General features: G+C 38.7%; 2 protein-coding genes across 18 annotated transcripts in view; one reads left to right on the plus strand and one right to left on the minus strand.

The window, feature by feature from the left end:
• Positions 1-10,979, plus strand: part of WDR64 (WD repeat domain 64) — a 72,103-nt gene extending 61,124 nt beyond the window's left edge. For 12 of the 16 annotated variants that reach the window (XM_039568124.1, XM_039568128.1, XM_039568123.1 and 9 more), the window contains 8 exons: positions 624-754; positions 2,117-2,222; positions 3,873-3,934; positions 4,341-4,450; positions 5,207-5,392; positions 9,008-9,095; positions 9,674-9,748; positions 9,917-10,792. In XM_039568124.1, coding sequence (XP_039424058.1) covers positions 624-754; positions 2,117-2,222; positions 3,873-3,934; positions 4,341-4,450; positions 5,207-5,392; positions 9,008-9,095; positions 9,674-9,748; positions 9,917-10,081 — 923 coding nt within the window. In that variant the 3' untranslated portion in view covers positions 10,082-10,792. Of the gene's footprint in view, positions 1-623; positions 755-2,116; positions 2,223-3,872; positions 3,935-4,340; positions 4,451-5,206; positions 5,393-9,007; positions 9,096-9,673; positions 9,749-9,916 lie in introns of all 16 variants that reach the window. The other 4 variants (XM_039568126.1, XM_039568129.1, XR_005604053.1 and 1 more) reach the window with 3 other exon arrangements.
• Positions 10,980-13,262: 2,283 nt separating this feature from the next.
• On the minus strand, positions 13,263-16,830 carry LOC109145211. 2 transcript variants are annotated; one of them, XM_019288479.3, is made up of 2 exons: positions 16,600-16,830; positions 13,263-14,586 (listed from the first exon to the last, which is right to left on the minus strand). In XM_019288479.3, exon 2 carries the CDS (start codon positions 14,544-14,546, stop codon positions 13,569-13,571), a length of 978 nt encoding a protein of 325 aa, XP_019144024.1. In that variant the 5' UTR covers positions 14,547-14,586; positions 16,600-16,830; the 3' UTR covers positions 13,263-13,568. The 2 variants fall into 2 exon arrangements, with proteins under 2 accessions (XP_019144024.1, XP_039424069.1); XM_039568135.1 differs by having other exon boundaries at positions 16,172-16,830.
• Between the last annotated feature and the right edge of the window lie 1,631 nt (positions 16,831-18,461).

The following is an 18,461-nucleotide window of genomic DNA, read 5'->3' on the forward strand; positions in this document are numbered from 1 at the left end:
CTGCTCAATGAAATAGACACTCATGTTAGGTCTTGCATCCACTGAATATCTATTCATGGACTTTCATGGGACCTGCCAGCATCCCCAGCTCTGGAAAAGTCACAGCAGAAACTCAAAAAGATTCTCTGTGACCACCACCTTGCATTTAGCAAGAGTTTTCAACTGGAGAAATATAGAAATCTATGATTCCATAATTGTTAAGTTTCATTTAGTCATTAAATTTCATTGCTGAATTCATTCTTATCTCTAGAAGCCTCATGCAGAGCCTGCACATCTGCCTGGTAGCTGTCCTGATGACCACTGTCCTGCACTCTTCCTGCACTCCTCCTCCACTCTCACTTGTGCTTGCAGTTTCTGTAAAATCTAGGTCTCTCTTCTAAATAAGGTTCCCCTACATCACAGAGCAATAGTTTCTGCTGATTTAGATAAGATAATGAAGATTGTTCCAATTTCTTTTCAGTTGTCTTTATCCATACCTCTAATGTTTTTAGAGTAATGCCATCTTGTTGATGGACTTTATTTTCAAATTTAATTCTTTTTCTAGCGTTGTGTAATTTCTGTGCATTGAAAAGCAATACTAAAACCTTTTGAGAAAATACATGATCATTTGTGTTCCAAAACAGAAGAAACAACTAGCCGTAAGAACACCCCGAATGTGAAGATGAATGTACAGTTGTTGAAGGCTAAAGCAGGACAATCACCTCTTCTTGCTTCTGCTCATGCAAGTAGCTGTATCCGCCTATGGAGTATTCAGGTAGCCAGCTCTTTGGGAAGGGACTGGAACACTAATCTTTGGGATTTTGCTCTTTAACTAGCAATTGCAGCAGCAGATATTTATTGCATCTTTTGGTTATCAGTTTCTTCCATGGACACAAATTAGTTTTGCTTTAGTAACTGTAGCAGGGCTTAATGGCAAGTGGAAAACAAAGAAACACAATTTGAAATAATTATAACAAACCGACTCTGAATTTATGTTAAAGTCTAGAATTTGATTTTTCACCCACAACATCTACCTTCTAAGGAGGGATGATAGGCAAGGCAGAGTGTCCTACTCTCAGAAGAGGATAAATATGTCTGGAAAATTGTACAAGCCAGCTAGCACTAGCAGGGTTACAAACTAGGAGAGAATAGTGTCCTAACACATAATTCTACAACTGTTAGGGGCGTGAAAAGCCAGTCATGCAACTGAATGGCAAAGGCTTATTTGTCATACCCCCTCAGATCTGTAAGACTCTTTTCCAGAAAACATGTTACTCTAAATAAGATACACAAAGCAAATGCAGCAAGAAGGGAAAGTACCATGATATGACTGGTTGATTGGTAATATTGGTCATTGTGGCAGACAGTGATCATAACAGGTCAGCCATGTAAGGCTTTAAGAGGAATCCCAGCTAGAGCAAGTAATGGGAAGAATTTTTCAGAAATATGAGGTAACCTTGCAGATGCTTTATGCAAAAATTGAAAATGATGGTAAATGTATCCAAGTATAGTAGGTGTGAGTTTTGTTGGGTTTTGTTTTCTTCATAGTTGATATATTAGTGTGCTTAGATTCCTATAGGAATCTCTAAGTTCATATGCCAGTGGTGTCATCACTGGAATGATTGTCATCATCGGAATGATTGTCATCATCATTACATGGATGACAAAGTAAGAATCTCCTTATCAGAGAGATGTTCTCCCTCACGTCTTCCCAATCCTGAAGAGGCAATAATGGAGAAAGTCTACTTGAAAAATAGAACAGATTGGTGAAGGAGACATCATGGGCCCATTTGCAGCAAAAAACATTTCAATAGCAAATGAGGGGCATACTGATGTTATTCCATGGCAAATGAGGGATAAGTGGTGAAGTAGGGGTACGTACAACTAATCTGACTTGCCTGAAGAATTAAATAGCTTGTTCTTTTGATGTACAAGAGACAGCAGTCCAGGAGAATGCACCACAGCTATCTTCATCATTTGGTAGATTTAGGAATTTACTTTCTTAGCAGCCTTCTGAATGGATATGAGCTCAGTAATGTTGAATAGATAAAATCAATGGCACTCAAATTCTGATGAATTAATATTTTTAATGTAGGTATTATAAGATAAATATGAGGGTTTTCTTTGTTTGTTTTAGGGAAACTTAATGAAAGAACTTTTGCCATTTTCGGAACATCCCTCAGGTCCTCTGACAGTGCTGTGTACAGACATCTTCACTAAAATTCTCTTGGCAGGCAGTAAAGGTAAGTAAACATGTTAGTCATCCTGTTCAGAACAGTCAGTAGGACAAGAAAATATCATGCTGTAAATGTGCCAGGAATGTGGAAACAAAGATCCAAGTGCTGTCGGATTTTTTCCATCAAAGCTATAATTAAATAATTATAAAAGGTGTTCTGTTTTATAAAAGGATGGTATATTAAAGCTTAGAGTTACAGTGTTATCAGTAGAATTTTTTTCATAAAGACATTAAAATTTTCTTCATTCACATGCCCTGCATATACTTTCCATCTAAATTATTATAATAATCCCAAGGGCAAAGATTCCTGCTAAGAACAAGCAAAAATTTCAGTTCCGTGGTAATAATACTACATAAAAAATTGTAGCTTGGGCTGTACCAAGAGTTGTGATTCGAACATTGATATGGAGTGCACAGTAATAGCGCCAGCAGTACACTGCTATATAGGAAAAGTACTTGTTTTTGCTAGCAGCTCATTGCTAGACTTCTAATTTTACAAGAAATCTGGCTTTCCTTTGGCAGAATGTTCAGAAGTTTTTCTGCTGTCTGATTCTTCTTCAAACCTTTAGAATCACCCGGGCAATTTTCCATCTCTGTGTCTGGCATTATGTGTCACTTTTCTTTTAAAATACACATCATAACTGTTTTCCGCCAGCTTCCTACTCTTATGTTGTCAGAAATTGGATGGAGCAAGGGACTTTTTTCCCCATTTGTTTAAAAATTCAGCAATAGTTTGACTTTTATACTGAAAATGAGGAGGAGTTTCCACTCCTCTCTGATTCAAATGAGTAAATGAGTTCAAAAAGGCAGAATGCACTGAACAGGATTTTAATTAATTGTGGAAAAGTACCCACCCTACTGCCTATTTATTTGATACTCTGCCTTTTCATGTTTGTGTCACTGTGTATTTGCTTTTTGTGCTTTCCACACTCTTATCTGCAGTGCTGTGACCAATTACCTTTTCCCACTACAGATTTTTCCTTGCTAGTAAAAGGTCGGCTTCTCTTCCCGCCTCCTCCCTTGCTTGCAAATGTACAGTCCTAGAAATCAGATGTGACTTGTATGAAAATTGGAATTACACGAAATATTCCTCTGTCTTGCAGTAGAAATGAGAAATAAGAGGCAACTTCATCAGGAAAGAGGGAGCCTAGGCAGGAAACAGAGCAGTTGTGGGTCATAAGGAAAGTGGTGCTTTGATTCTATTTCCACATGAGCGCACTAAAAGGTTGTAAAACATTAAGCGTTCATTATGTATGCAATTAATTAAAATTTGTCCATTTTACCAGGATTGAAAACCAGTGTAATCCCCAGGAAGCTCTCGTTCCTCGGCTGTGCAATAGACATTGTCTTGACAAGATGACTCTTATTTTTCATTCATATAATTTAAAGAAAAACTTGACCTTACTTCCATTTCAAAGCTATCCAGTTAATGACACACTGCTCACAACTAGCATATGTGTTTCTTTGCGTATTAATGAACAGTCCATTATTTCTGCTCTGTGCTTGACAATAAGACAGTTATATTCACTGTAAACTAACTGACCTGTGTTCTCTGCTTCATTCTGCCCAGTGTCTACTGAGAGTAAATGGCAGCAACAAGTGAAGGTGTAGCACTAGTGAAACTTACTGATGTTTTGCTTTCTCCTTTCTTAAACAGAGGGACATATTATTCGCTGGAACATTGCCTCATTCTTAGAAGATTCACAAAATAAAAAAAATGTAAGGAAATATCTCTCAGATCTTCTTAACTTGAACAGTATACCCAGAAAAACAGAAAAAAAAATTAATTCAGAGCTCTACAGGGATAAAAATGTTTTCTGCATATAAAGATCATGTTTTGTGCTTGAAATAATAACTTGATGCTGTGAAAAAAAATGGAAAAACATAAGTAAAATGGTGTCAGCATTATTTCATTGTGTTCAAAGAAGTTATGTTAAAAATTAACATATCCATGTCCCCTGAGTGGTGTTTCTACCATATGCCATTTGCAGGCTGTTTCATGGAGGGATTATTTTTTCACCTCTTCGAATTTTCAGAAAGACATGCAGATAAATCCACTAAGCTAGCAACCATGGTGGGATACAGAACTGCCTCAAATGTGGTTATGTTGCCTTTTTTCCCTCAGGAAATAAGGGAGGAGCTCTGCTGGAGGGCACATGCTACTGAAGTGGTTGACTTACTTATTGAAGAGGAGAAAAATGTGGTAGTGACAGCATCCACTGATGGTTCAGTCAGGTATAAAATGACTAACTGCTATGGCAAATCCGTTGAGCTGTCTTGAAAGTTCCTTTTCTTGCTGCACTTGTATATAGGCTAGAACTTAAATAAAATAAAACACTGGGTGCAATTTCTGTTCTGCACCCAAAAGAACTGGTTTTAATATAACACTTCTCAGGAAGTCAGATCCTTTGCAGACTGTCCTTTTCTTTCAGCCATTGCTTTACTTTGGAATGCATGGCTACACCATTTTAAAAATTACCTCCTGTTCTAATCCTATTTTAGCTTCCAATGCTTGTTAAATTGACATGGATCCTAAGCATGGCACCTAATCAATGTGTATGCAATTAGACCATGGAAGCTTGGAGATACTTCATAGACAACTATAATTCCTTCTTGGCTAACAAGTACATTTGAAGGGGTTTCTTTTGGTTTTCTGGAAGTATCAATGAAGAAATTTCAAGTAGATCCTGCTCTGATGGCAGCACTTTACTGCAGGAACAGTTCAGGACTTTGGTACATTTACTCCTCAGTTTCATAAATACAAACACGAACTGTGTGTTTTCTGTTTTCTACAACAACCTTCTGAATCTTTTTTTTATTCTCAAATTATTTAAATTATAAAAACAATCTCATTGATGTTTTTTTTGACTAGCACACTGAACAGTGCTGCAGAATTTGATAATATACAGATATTGTCTCACTGCTGTTCCACTTCTAAAAATATCCATTTTTCTTTTCTGTCTTTTGGCACTGCTTCTACTATGTCTGTAGGCTTTGGCATGCCATGACTGGATACTATTTTGGTTACTTTGGACAAGCCAGGAAGTTTGAATTATCAGATACCAGTCGGCTGATTTTGCCTTCTGATGTTAATAACTTTCCTGCCATAATTAAAGCAGAGAGCAAACATATGGAAAAGAAGAAGGTTAAATATCCTCTCATGCTGGACAGAGACAAGTAAGATCTCATACATTTACATACATGTATGACTGGGGGAACAAGTTTGAAAATATGCTTTAAAAACACCTTTCATCTGAAGATCAGAAAAAAATCAGTACTATGTGTTATTCAGAAAAATCTTTTTTAAAGATTTTTTTAACCCAGAATGGATAAATCTTTTCATTTTTATGACTTGGCAACAGTCAAGATTAGGTGATGTTCAAGGTTTGAACTCAGTAATAGTGATGACTAGATACTTGTCTCAGATTTGAGCCTCATTAGAGGTGGTATATTATATATGCTGTTCAGGTTAGCAGCCTGTTATCTTTCAAATTCCAAAAGTTGCTATGTTTCTGGGATCTCCAAAAATTTATTGAAAAAGCTTAATGTGAATCGTTTCAACCAAAACACAAATCCTTCTAGAAGAATAAACCAAATTTAATCTTTCAGTTTAAGAAATGGTCATCTTAAATTTGCTGGTACTTTATGGATACATTCACATACATGGGTAACGGATTTGCAGATCATGGCATTCTGAAGCTGGCATAAATGTGTGTTCAATAGCAGTGTTGAACTCTTCTAGGTAGAGTTCTCAAGGGGTATGGGTTGGTTAGTTACAAGTCAAGTCAGAGGGCCTTGGCCCTTTAGTTTAAGTCATAATTCTAGTCCTGGAACTCTCTGGTTCATTAATTAGTGGATTGAACAAGTGAACATAAATATTGAACAAGGCATCTTCAGAGGAGATGCACACAGTGTCTTAAGTAACAAAGGAATCCAAATCTGTAAAAAAAATTACTTCAGGGCTTAAAAAGTCATGCATTCTTTAGTGGTAAGTTTTCATATACCTTGTCCATTCTTAGGCTGCCTTTCAACCAAAGCACTTTGGGACAATGGAAAATCTCTAAGGTGCTTTACTGTTACCCCATTTAATTTGGTATCCTGCTAGTAATTATTATTCCGTGGAGTTCTTACTAATATGAGTAGTGTCACTGCAGTCAGAAGAGTAACTCATCAATACAGAGAAGTGCTTGGCTGTGTTTGAAGGACTAACCCCTGTAGTTCTTTGGAATAGTCAGCAGCTAGTTTGAAACCTCTGGAACCAAATATCATTAATTCAGCTAACATGAAAGAAACTTTCCGTAAATTACATGCCTATTTCAAACTGTTACTACTTTTTGAGGATTCTTCAAATATTTCAGTAAAGGAGAATGGCTATTATACATTTAAACACATTAACTAAACAGACAAAGAGCAAGAAAATTAGAAATGCTTAATTGTGTAGAGAACTGGGGAAAAAAAGCAGCCACACGCTATGCAATAGAAAGTTTCAGTCTTACCATTCTACATACTCTGTGTGCTGTCACCTTAAGAGTGACTTGGTTCCTCTGGATTAACTGTACCAAAGAGTGTAAAGGAGAGCTAGCCAACCATCATCCAAAAGGCTGTGTTACTTATGGATGCTAGGCTTTGTACTCAGGATGCAGACAATTGTCTTGGGACAAGTCACTTATCTTTGTGATGCTAGTAGAATTTGGTTATTAGATAACTCATACAGTATTCAGCACTAAGATAACATTTTAGGATCTCAATTAACAACTCATATTGTAAGTGTTATTAACAGATATATATTCATGGAATCACAGAATCCTTAAGGTTGGAAAATATTTCTAAGATGATCGAGTCCAGCCATTAACCAAGGACCACCATATTCACTGCTAAGCCATATGCCCCAAGTGCTACATCCAGATGCCTTTTGAATACTTTAGGAACAGTGACTCCACCACCTCCCTGGGCAGCCTGTTCCCATGCATGACCAACGTTTCAGCAGATCAAAGAACTGGACACAGCACTTGAGGTGTGGCCTTACCAGTGCCAAGTGTAGGGGGACAATCACCCCTAGTTCTGCTGGCCACACTATTTGTATATCACAGATTGAATATCACAGAATATTCTGAGTTGGAAGAGACCCACAAGGATCATTGAGTCCAATTCTCAAGTGAATGACCTGTATGGGGATCAAGCCCACAACTTTAGCATTGTGAGCACCATGCTCTAACCAACGGAGTTAGTGACTATGTACTATTGGCCTTCTTGGCCACCTGGGCACAGGCTGGCTCATGTTCAGCCACTGTCAACCAGCACCACCAGGTCCTTTTCCACAAGAGAGCTTTCCAGCTATGCTGTCCCCAGCCTGTAGCATTATCAGGGGGTTGTTGTGACCCAAGGGCAGGACCTGGCACTTCGTCTTGCTGGACCTCATATCATTGGTCTCAACCCATTGGTCCAGCCTGTCCAGATCCCTCTGCAGAGATTTTCCACTGTCCAGCAGGTCAACATTCCCATCCAACTTGCTGTGATATGCAAATTTTCTGAGGGTGCACTCAATCTCCTCATGCAGATCATCAGTAAAGATATTGAACAGAACTGGCCCCAACACAAAGCCCTTGAGAACACCATTTGTGGCTAGTTGCCAGCTGGATTTAACTCCATTCATCACCACTCTCTGGGCCTGGCCATCCAGTCATTTTTTACCCAGCACCCAGCCAAGCCATGAGTTGTTGCATTGCCTTGTTTGGTTTAGCAAGCCGCAGCCTTCCCAGAAAGAGCAGCGGGGCTGATTAGGACAGAGCGGCAGTTCCGCTCTCCCGTAGTCCTTCCGGACACTCCTGTTCAGGCTAGCTGTCGGCCCTGCAACACAGTGACAGTAAAGGAGGCAAGAAGGGTCCCTCCATATGGACCTCAGAGGAACTTTTATTGCATGGCGAGAAGCCGATTCCCAGAGGCAGAAAGACTTTGTGGTCAGGCAGCAGGGGGCTTTCTCAGGGCACGGGGGTGGTACCTGGGCGGAGTTGGGGTACTGGAACCAATAGGGAGAACTGGAGGGAGTGGCCAGGGCTAGGGGCAGGAGCAGGGGGGGAACAATGTGGAAGGCATGCGTTTAATAAGAGCAGCAATGGATAAATACAGCACCACAGTGAGTAGCCAGCTTCTCCAGGAGAAAGCTGTGGGAAAATACTGCCCAAATGTGCACATACCTGAAAAGGCACAAACCCATCTAAGCAGCATAGGTGCTTGCAGTTTAAACAAGCATCTCAGGAGATCTATTGAAAAATGCCAGCAGATAGACCCATATAGAGGAATAGTCTCAGTTTCTCTCTGTTCCTTAGCTTGTGTGACCTGGCTTATTTTTCTGATTATAAAGGCAACGGTTAATCTGCACTAACAGACACTCTGGATAACTTCTTCTCATGACTAAATTTGGAAACCAGACATATGAGCAGAGGACACCTTTGTTACAAAAGTCACATTTAGGTGTTCTAGTGAGAACTTAAAAAAGTGCTGAAAAGCCATTATCAGACAGTGAGTTAGCACATGACTGTTGTAAATGGTGTTTATGTTAAGATTTCCTGACTTCTACAGGTGACAGCCAGTACCTGGATTGACAAAGTGTTAGTGAAGCACTCCATGACCTTTTTATTAAGACCTATGAAGGTCCTAAGAAAAATATATTTTGAAGATATATGAAATCATTTATAGATCAAAATAGTTTCATTTTAGAGCCAGATAAGAATATTGCATTCATAACTGTCATTTTGATAGGAATTTCAGACTTCTTCTGTCTCGTATGCACAGGTGGAAGTCACTGACCAGATCACCTTCAGTTTCAGAAAAGGCTGGACATCGGGGCTTCAAGTTTTTCAAAGCTTTGGCTCCTGAAAAGGTAGCTAATATATATGACAAATTTATGTTCTGTGCAAAGTATAGGAAATACAGTTTTATTTCTCACTTTAAAATTATCTATAAACAACCCTACGTATCTTTCTCATTCAGTGGATAAGCTAGAACAAAAATGCATAAACAGAGGGATCTAAGAAATGTCTGTGGTTTTCATTCTCATTTTTCACATTTTCAAATTTCAGTTTAGAAGGTAGCAGAAACAGATTCACTGGTTTAAAAGTGTAAAGAAACCTCTAGCATTTTCCTCTGCTTTAACAGAAAACCTAAATATCTTAAGTTTGCTTGAAGGATGTGTGAAAATACTAGAATGACAGTGAATCCCTGGTTACATCCAATAGTTCTTTCAGGGTTCCCATGAAATCAGAAACCAGGAGAATTAGATTTCGTTACATACACTTTCTACAACTCTAACTGCATATCAGTAGAGCTCCTCCATCTTTACCTGGCTTAACCCTTAAAAGTCGTGGGAATAAAAAACCTCTCTTGCAGTTGTAGTAAGAATGTCTTCATCACCTTTTGTCTTCAGCTAGTAATGCACTGACTTTGGCTTCCCTTGGTCAGATCCAACCTTTGGAAACTTTTGAGTTTGTATGCAAAGAGGCTGGTTCAGTATTTGCGTTTCTTCCTATATATGAGGTAAGCACAAGTGTTTTCTACTTTTTGTGGTGGCGTTCATACATCAGAAGCCATTAGCACTTGTACATTATTACTCTGACATTCCACTGTTAATTGTCTGCTTCTCAATTTAATTTTCTAACGTGATTTGCACTACCTATCCAACTCCAACTCCAACTTTGGTGGAAGCTTGAGAATCCAGTTGAAGTGAGGATGCCAAAAAGTGAGTATTGCAGACATTTACTTCTCCTGTTCAACCTCATGTCATTAATTTTTTGCTCAGACTCAGTTCTTTTAACCAGTCCCAAACCTATTGAATCCCATCTGCCCAAAGCTTTGAGTACTGTTAAGTAGTACTATTTTATGGGTATTAATGAGCTGATCTACTGCAAGCTGTCTAAAAAATATTCCTAGGTTTTTATTCTATGGAAAAGATCAGAATATTCCACAGGCTTGTCTATCCCACATATCATAGGATGAAAAGAATCACCCCTAGCAAAGGTGCTGATCTCTTTCTATAGAGGGTACCTAGAGAACTAACTTGGATAAGACTCCAAAATCCTAGATGGCTGATTAGGTGGGTTCAATAGGACGCTCAACATTCCAACTCTGCATTTCAATATATATGACCTAATGCTTGTACATGCAGCATTACATTGTCTCAGAAAAAAACTCAGGATCACAGTGTTCAAATAGTTGGCACATATGCTATTTTTCTGACCATTAATGTACTTTGAAAATCTGTGTTTTGTTTTCTTCCTGAAAAAGAAAATAAAATACAGGGGGTCTTGTGCCTTGGGAAATGAGGAGCAACTACTCTGAAGCCAATGAGACTGCAATGAATTTGCGCCAAAATGAAATTTTTTGTAAGCTATGTGCACAAAATCAGATTTTTTTGTCTGTGCTGTTACAAAATGCTATCAGTCTGGTCTACTCACATCAGTATGTTAATAAGTTCTTGAAATTTTTTAAAGGTCTTCAAAGGATGAAAGTTGAGAAGTCCAGTCCCAAGGGATGGGAAATGGATACAGATTCCATTGAAGACTTGAGTCAAGACCAGTAAATGTGGTTTCCATCTTCATTAAAGTGGATTAGCAGATTTCTTTTATTATTTTTTCTCTGTTTTTTTAAAACGATATTTAAATCCATTTCATTATTAAGTAGAACATATAGAAAACAAATCTTTACTTCTATTCCAATCCATCATGCAGAGAATAAATTCTAATAAAGGCAGTGTATGATTATAACTAGATATGGAAAAGCCCATTTGACTTAATGTACATTTGCTGACAGTTACTCTCTATGTCAAAACCACCAGTTTCCTCTCTGCTTCAATTTGTCCTGTTCAAACTTTTGTATATTGAATATTGCACTGCTTTTTTTCCTGCCAGATTAATCATATACTCAACAGTTAATATGCCCTGTTAACTAATAACTAATATGTTAGTTCCTTGCTTATGCTTTCAAAGAGTGTGTTCATCCCCTAAGCCAGAAGAGTGCCTGCTGAGCTCATATTCAGTTAATTATCCATCATGATTACGCAAATCTTTTCTCACATTCCAGCATTCCAGGACAATGTCACAACATGACACAGAGCACAGAATACGTCTTCATCCTTTGGCTAAACGTACACATAGTGCCAAGTGTCTCACCTTAGTGAGTAGTTAGGATAATGCATATAACATGGGATATTACCTGCTATTTTGGGGAAAATAGCAGGTTTTCTGTAGCACTGGTATTGAATTGGTGTTTGCTCTGCTAGCCTTCTTGAAAGGACATTCTTCTCATGAACTGAATATACAATGACTTGCAATGATTTACCTGCCTTCAACTTCTTATAGGGTTATGATGAATTTAGGGGTAACTGCAAAATATCTTGTGGGAGTATATTTAAAATTGTTATGGTCAGCTGTACCAGACCTGGCAGGCATTAATGTAATTTTCTTGATAGCAGCCTGTATGGTGCTGTGTCCTGGATTTGTGAATAAAACAGTGTTGATAACACACCAGTGTTTTGGCTGTTGCTGAGCAATGCCAGCACAACAACAAGGTGCTTTTTTCCCACACCCAGTGAGTAGGCTGGGAAGGGACACAGCCGGAACAGCTGACCTGAATTCACCAGAAATTTTCCATACCATATAACAGCCTCATGGAATGGGGGAGGGACCCAAGATATTCATGGTTGTAGTGTTTGTCTTCCCAAGTACCCATTCATTATGTGTGCTGAGGCCCTGTTTCCCAGGAAGTGGCTAAACAAATATCTGCCTGCTGGTGGTAAGCAGTGCTTGAATTCCTTATTTTGCTCTGCTTGCACATGCAGCTTTGCTTCACCTATTATACTGTCTTCATTGTGGCCCAAGAATTTTCTCACTTTTGCTCTTCCTAATCTCTTCCCCATCACACCAGGAGAAGTAAGGAAGCAAGCAAGAAACTGGGCAGACACTTGGTGCCTGCCAGGGTCGGCCCACCACATTAATCAACCTTGTGATTAAAACTAAAATCAGACTTGTCTGACAAACCAAGTAGTACTAGATAAAGTGTGATCTGCCATTTACTATTTATGTTCACTTCATCTTACCCATGATTTAGCAGTTAGCATATGAAAGGTAATATTCCTGCAATTCTGAGTCCTATATCCCTTTGAAAGCTACATAAACCCTCTTTCAGTTACCTGAAAATTGCCGAGTCTTCAAAGATTACTAAAAATGCACAGTTCAGGTTCAGAGAGATCCTTACCCATTTATTTTGATGCTTTTATGTGTTATGTTTTATCACATGTAATGTAATATTTTCTCTTTGGTATTGTCCCTACTAATAGCCAGGCCTGAATTATTTCACTGTGGTTGCAAGATGCAGATATCCCACTTGTCTTCAGTTTATTAACTGACTACTTACTCCCTCAGAACTATTTACTCAATATTTTCTTTTTACCAAACTTTTAGCACTGCTAGGATTTCATAGGTTCTTAATTTTCAAATTGTACCCTTTTCAGTCTTGCTTCCTTCTCCCTTCAGTTTTCTTTATTAGTTGTCTGTGTTTTCCAAGAGTTGACTTGTAGTCATGGCTATTCATGCCACTGTATCATCCACTGTGCAGAAACTATCCATAATGTAGTACTATTCCCAGTAACAATCAAGTGTTTAATCCTGTGGTGAATGGAATCGATGTACAAGCTCTCAGGAGGTAATCATGCTGTAAGGAAAACTGTCAAAAATGCATGATATGTGTGTGCTACCTTTATCAGCCTTCCACCCAGTCACTACCTTACTGTTATGCTGTTTAAAGTGTGACAAAATTACAGTGCTGTAAGTGCTAATGGATCTTTTTTTCCTAATTCAGGAAAAAAACAGAAGTAGATCAGACTGCCTGTCATTGCTCAGCGTTATTGTTTACTTCCAAATCCTAGGGCTTTATGAGCACCAAATGGAAACTGATCCTGGCCCCAAACATTTTACACAATTATATTATCCAACTGTCTTTCATAAGTGTCAAAAGAAAAGCAGAGACATTTAATTTCTATGAATAGATAATCCACTAAGGCATTGCACAGAATTTATTAGAAGATTAGTTGTGTATCATGCGCTTCAAAACAGAGGATGAGAAATTAAGCACAGGCAAGTGATATTTGCACCCACTCATCTTACAGCAGTCTTTTCAGTGCTGGATCTAGTACAAAGCTGTGTGTTAAGGGACTTTTTGGTATTAACTGTGGATGCTGATGTATTTCTTAGCAAGATGGTTTCTTTCTACCAGCATCTGCAATTATACTGCAGTCTTAAATGTTCCAGGTGAATGAGTTGTTCTGTTGTTCCAGATCATTACTCTATTAAGGAAAGGTATCTTAACAAGACAGGCTCTTTGAGCATGGCAGAAGTTCATGCTTGTACTGGCTGCAGTAGTTAGTTTGCCAGAAGTTCATTACAGCCCTTGCCAGTGCTTTACAAAATCTGCGACGCTCTTTAGCTGCCCTCACCCACTGAGGCAGTTCAAGCTGGATGGCATCAATGGTGCCAGAACTACGGGAGCCAAAAGTCTTTGTTATGTATCCACCACTATAATAGCTTCCGTTATTTGGGCTAGGATTGGATGGCGAAGGCACACAAATGTAGCTCTTATTTTGTTCTTCAATATATTTACCCAAACTTCTGTTGCCTGCAACCAAAGTCTCAGAAGACACATTGACCAGCTGACTGGCCAGATGGCTAATTGAGGAATTCAATGCAGAAAAGGCACCTGAGTTAAGGGAAGTTTTTGAAAGTGTGTAACCTAGTTCTATCCACCTTTCAGGATGTGCTTGTCCATGGATATCCAGAATTAGGCCCCTTGACATCTGTGATTTTGCAGTGGTCAAAAATCCCATATAGTCCTCCCAGGCCTGTTCTGCTTGGGGAATTCCAAAGGAGGCTTCTTCCTTTTCCCTGTTAGCATCCATCTTGAACCTCTGTAGGTGGTTTATGACGATATGTGGGAAGAAGCCATCAGTAATGTTGTTGATTTCTTCAGCAAGAGCCTGAGCCACCTCTATGGTATACCTGTCTTGGTTGGTAGACACTTTGCATTTCTTAGAATTTTGAATACTTCCAGGAGGACAGTCATGAGAGAAAATACAAGAGGATGTCTTCTCATCCCAACAAGCAGCCTCTCGATCAGGGATGTCTTTAGGTTCCAGTGACCCACCGTGTGGGACAGAGAGAAGGAGGTTCATGTTGCCCACTTGATATTCTGTGAAATTATTATGACCAAATACAACATCTTTGGTGCTAGTGACTTTCAGAAGCAAAGATAAAATGGAAAAGAGGAACAAATACATATTTTTCATCTGCTGCTGGAAGACTCAGCAATATGGAATATATCAGTACCTACAAAAAAAGCAAAAGACAGACTACAGATTACTTACAGCTGGGAACACATGAGAGACTGTTCAGCTGCTGTTGGCATAATTAGTTAATGATTAATCTATTTTAGTTGTATTCCATGTAGCACAAAGAGAAACAGAAATTAACAGGACACTTAGTATGGCTAGATGTAATGAATGCAAGGGAAATGGTAAGTTACTGGGCCTCCCCCATTTCCCCAGAAAGTACAAACAGTATTTGATCACTATCTGATTCCAGGGAATCATCCCAGCAAAATATCTGAAATCATTTTTTTGCCTCAAAGCCTCTCTTTTTTCATCCCTGAAATGTAAAATAAATCTAACAAAAGTTGATAAAACATCTGTATGTCATTGACCTGTGTGAAATATCTTTGCATTATCAATGTGATTACATAAACTAGAGGCTATGTCAGTCCACACCAGGACTTCTGTGACCAGGCTTGTGTAAAATAATGAGACTGATAAAAATTGAGTGCTATCAAGCTCTGTCTCTAACTATGCTCCAGACTGAGTTACTGTAAGACCTTTATAGATAGGTACTAGTGAGTGCATTAAGTAGTAACTCTGTTCTGTTTTGTTTGCAAGCCTCCATTCTCTTCAAGTGACCTAAGATATTTTTAGGCCCTCACTAATATGCCATTTTTTGGAAACCTGGAATTCAGCAAGATGCTGACAGGTCTTTCTGGTTTGAAGATATCTCTAGAAAGATCAGCACCTTGAGTGTAACTGTGTTGGGTGGCTGTAAAATGAACCAGTAAAGTCAGTGAAAAGCAGAATAAAAAAGGATACTTTTCACTTCCAGGAGTAAAAGAACCTCCTCAGTAAAGGCCAGATGAGGAGTATATAGACACATGCATTTGCAGAAGAATCAGGACACCCTGTTGTCTGGTCCTGCCCCTATCATTACAGCACATGCAGAAATGCAGAGGATAAGAGACAAAGGAGAGAGTAAGTAAGAAGATCAGCAAGAGTTTATCCCCAGCTTCTGGCCTGAGACCATGAGAGCAGCCAGTAATACTGAGAGGGCAGGGGGCACTGTGGAAGTACCCCCCCATCAGCTGCCTACTCTAAGAAAGGGAGAGGGCAACTTCACCAAAATAATGCAGCAAAATATTCTTTTCCTGCTATAAGGGCATGCTGCTGGATTTTTAGAGATAACCTCTGCTGCCTACTGCACTGCACTCCGAGGAGCCTGTACCTGAAAAATAAACATTTATCTTCCGCTCTTCTTTCTGGGCTAAAAGTCCCATAAAAGTCTGTGAGCTGGAATCAGATCCCCGAAAATCCCATCTACAGTTTTCCTGTTCATGACAAAAGATTTTTTTGGTTTCATTTTAAGCTTTGATTTAAAAGCTCCTTTTAGTTGAGCTGCTGACTTAAAACAATATTTTATCCAAGGCTTTGTATGGTCCATGCTTCCCAAGACTTCCCTGAAACACAGACATGCTAGTTCACTGTGCATTACCAGAAACACCGAGGAAAGGAATGCTCTCAAATATTATTCAAAATCCTTCTTTTCAGAAAAACAGACTACAAATGCAGAGTGTGTAAGTCTAACAATAGCTTACCTAAGTTGCAGGGGGTCCAGCACCAAGTTAAATAAATCAACAGTAGCAACTCCCAGAGGCTGCTCCCCTGCCTCAGAAGGACTCCAGTTTCTTCTTCTCAGGCTCTAATTAAGTACAATGACACAGCTGTTCCTTTCCCACAGCATGCCAAACTGTTTGTGGTCGTCAGCAGCAGTTTGCTTGTCTTTTTGCAGTTTCTTGTTAATGATTGAATCAAGCTGTTCATGCTACTAGATTATGTCTTAATGACATATGGAGAGAGAACTCTGTATAATTCCCAAAATGAAGGAAGTCACCTTGGCACAACTCAGGTTCTGGACAGACCTGGGGATTCTGGAGGCACCTGTGTTATTGTGAGGTCAAAAAAAAAAATATACTGAATAATTTAAAGTGGTAGTAATCACTGCAGGACTAGTTTGAAGACTTACCTACGAAGAAAGTGGGAGATTTTCCTGCCTTTGCACCTTCGAAAGTGAAACTGAACTGCCCCTTGCGCTCGTCTGCAGCTGAGGCTGTGTCCCAGGAAGCCTCCAGGGGCCAGGCTGAGCCATGCAGCTACGAGGAACAGAGGCTTCAGCAGCATGGATGTATGATTTTACAACGACAGATAACAAGAAGGGAAAAAAAGTATGCACTGGGATACCAGGGCTTAGCAGGCTTTTGTTCTCTATACTGACATTATGTTTCCAGAGATAAAAAAAAAACTTGCCACAAGTAGCGCAGCCACACTTAAGCTCAGAATAGCTAATAAACTAATATAATCAGCATATCTAAACAATGTTAACTAGATAATCTAGGTTTTTAATAACTTTACTAACACTATTTTCGTGATAAATGAGCTTTTAAAAATATTTCCTCTGCTACTAAATATAGTTTAAGGATGTCATCCTCTAAACTGCTCTCAAGTGTGTATGACTGTGTTCGTGAATTTGCTTGTGGTGTTAAAGCCTGGCTTCTTAGCTAAGCTAAAAAAAGCTGTGAAAATGTATAGTCCATAAATAGAAATTTCAATAAAAGACAGATAAAGGGTGCAGTGAATGTAATACTGCCACCTATCAGAGAGAAATCAAATTTCTTTTCTAAGAAATTGATTAAATAGTCAAACTAACTGCCAAACCAACTTTTTGAAATAAAAGTGATTGAATTCTTAAGCAGTGAATAGTAGCAGCAATAGTAAATATACTATATATACTACAATATAGTAGCAGTTATAAGAAATTCACTGAAATTTTGGAAAAATTAGTATAAACCAGCCACCCAATCTACTAATATCACCATAGCTGATGGTCTGGTTGTGAGTTTCAGCAAAGTGCCCATTTTCATTCTGAGTATTTTAATCTACCTCATGAAGACACTTCCAGCTGTACCAGACACTGTACAGAAGAAAGTTGAGCAAAAATCTGTAAGATGTCCTTGTCCATTGTAGTGCACAGTGGGGACAAAAGTAATTTTGCTTTACTTGTCTGTGTAAAGGTTAGATGTTTACATCAGACAGTGATCCCATTTCCTCTCTTTAGAAGAGCTGTGTTGAGAAAGAAGCAGTTCTAGAGGTACTTCAGTGTACTTATCTTGGGCACCTATCTCATGTTTCTACTAGGGGTCAACAGGGCTATACTCAGAATGGCTCTTCTTTTTTTTGTTTTATGATAGAAAACAATTGAAAAGAAAACAAAATGTTTCTGCTCTACTTTTTACTTTGAGATCTCTTTAAAATGTATTCTGCAAGTCACTATTACAAAGCTGCCTAAGGAAAGAAAAAACACACAGCAGAGATTTGGCATAGTAATTTCTAGTCTTACCAGCTCTCCAGATAGAGGAACTACTTGTGAAAGAAAATAATTCTATGTATTACTACAAGCTTTGTAACTAGTCATAATGTGGTGCTGCTTCCCTGTTTCATCTGGTACCTATGGGAAATAAAACTGCAATACTATGGTATTCTTCAAAGGAATAATGCACCAAAATGTTACCATCTGACTACTTTCTTCCAAGAGACACCGTTGAACTTAAAAGATCAGTATCTTTAGCCAGTTTTAAGTCGATATAGCTCTACTGAAACCAACAAAGCCTTTGACTCATTGTATCATTGTATTCTGTTATTTTATAGAAGTTATGAGATGTCATGAGGATGGGTCATACTGGTTCATACATGGCTGAAGATATTCATAATAAACTGATTGTTAAGGCATGTTGTGCTAACTCTTCAATTCCAAAGTATCCATCCTTTCAGGTGAAGGAATTGAAAAGGAAAATCTGAGCTAAGCAAGAGTTGTGTAACTCTGGCTTTCTT

Source organism: Corvus cornix, chromosome 3 (assembly GCF_000738735.6).
Source record: "Corvus cornix cornix isolate S_Up_H32 chromosome 3, ASM73873v5, whole genome shotgun sequence".
NCBI classification, from domain to species: domain Eukaryota; kingdom Metazoa; phylum Chordata; class Aves; order Passeriformes; family Corvidae; genus Corvus; species Corvus cornix.

Coding starts and splice junctions, on each gene's coding strand:
- LOC109145211 (XM_019288479.3), bottom strand. CDS start 14,546: ATGAAAAATATGTATTTGTTCCTCTTTTCCATTTTATCTTTGCTTCTG.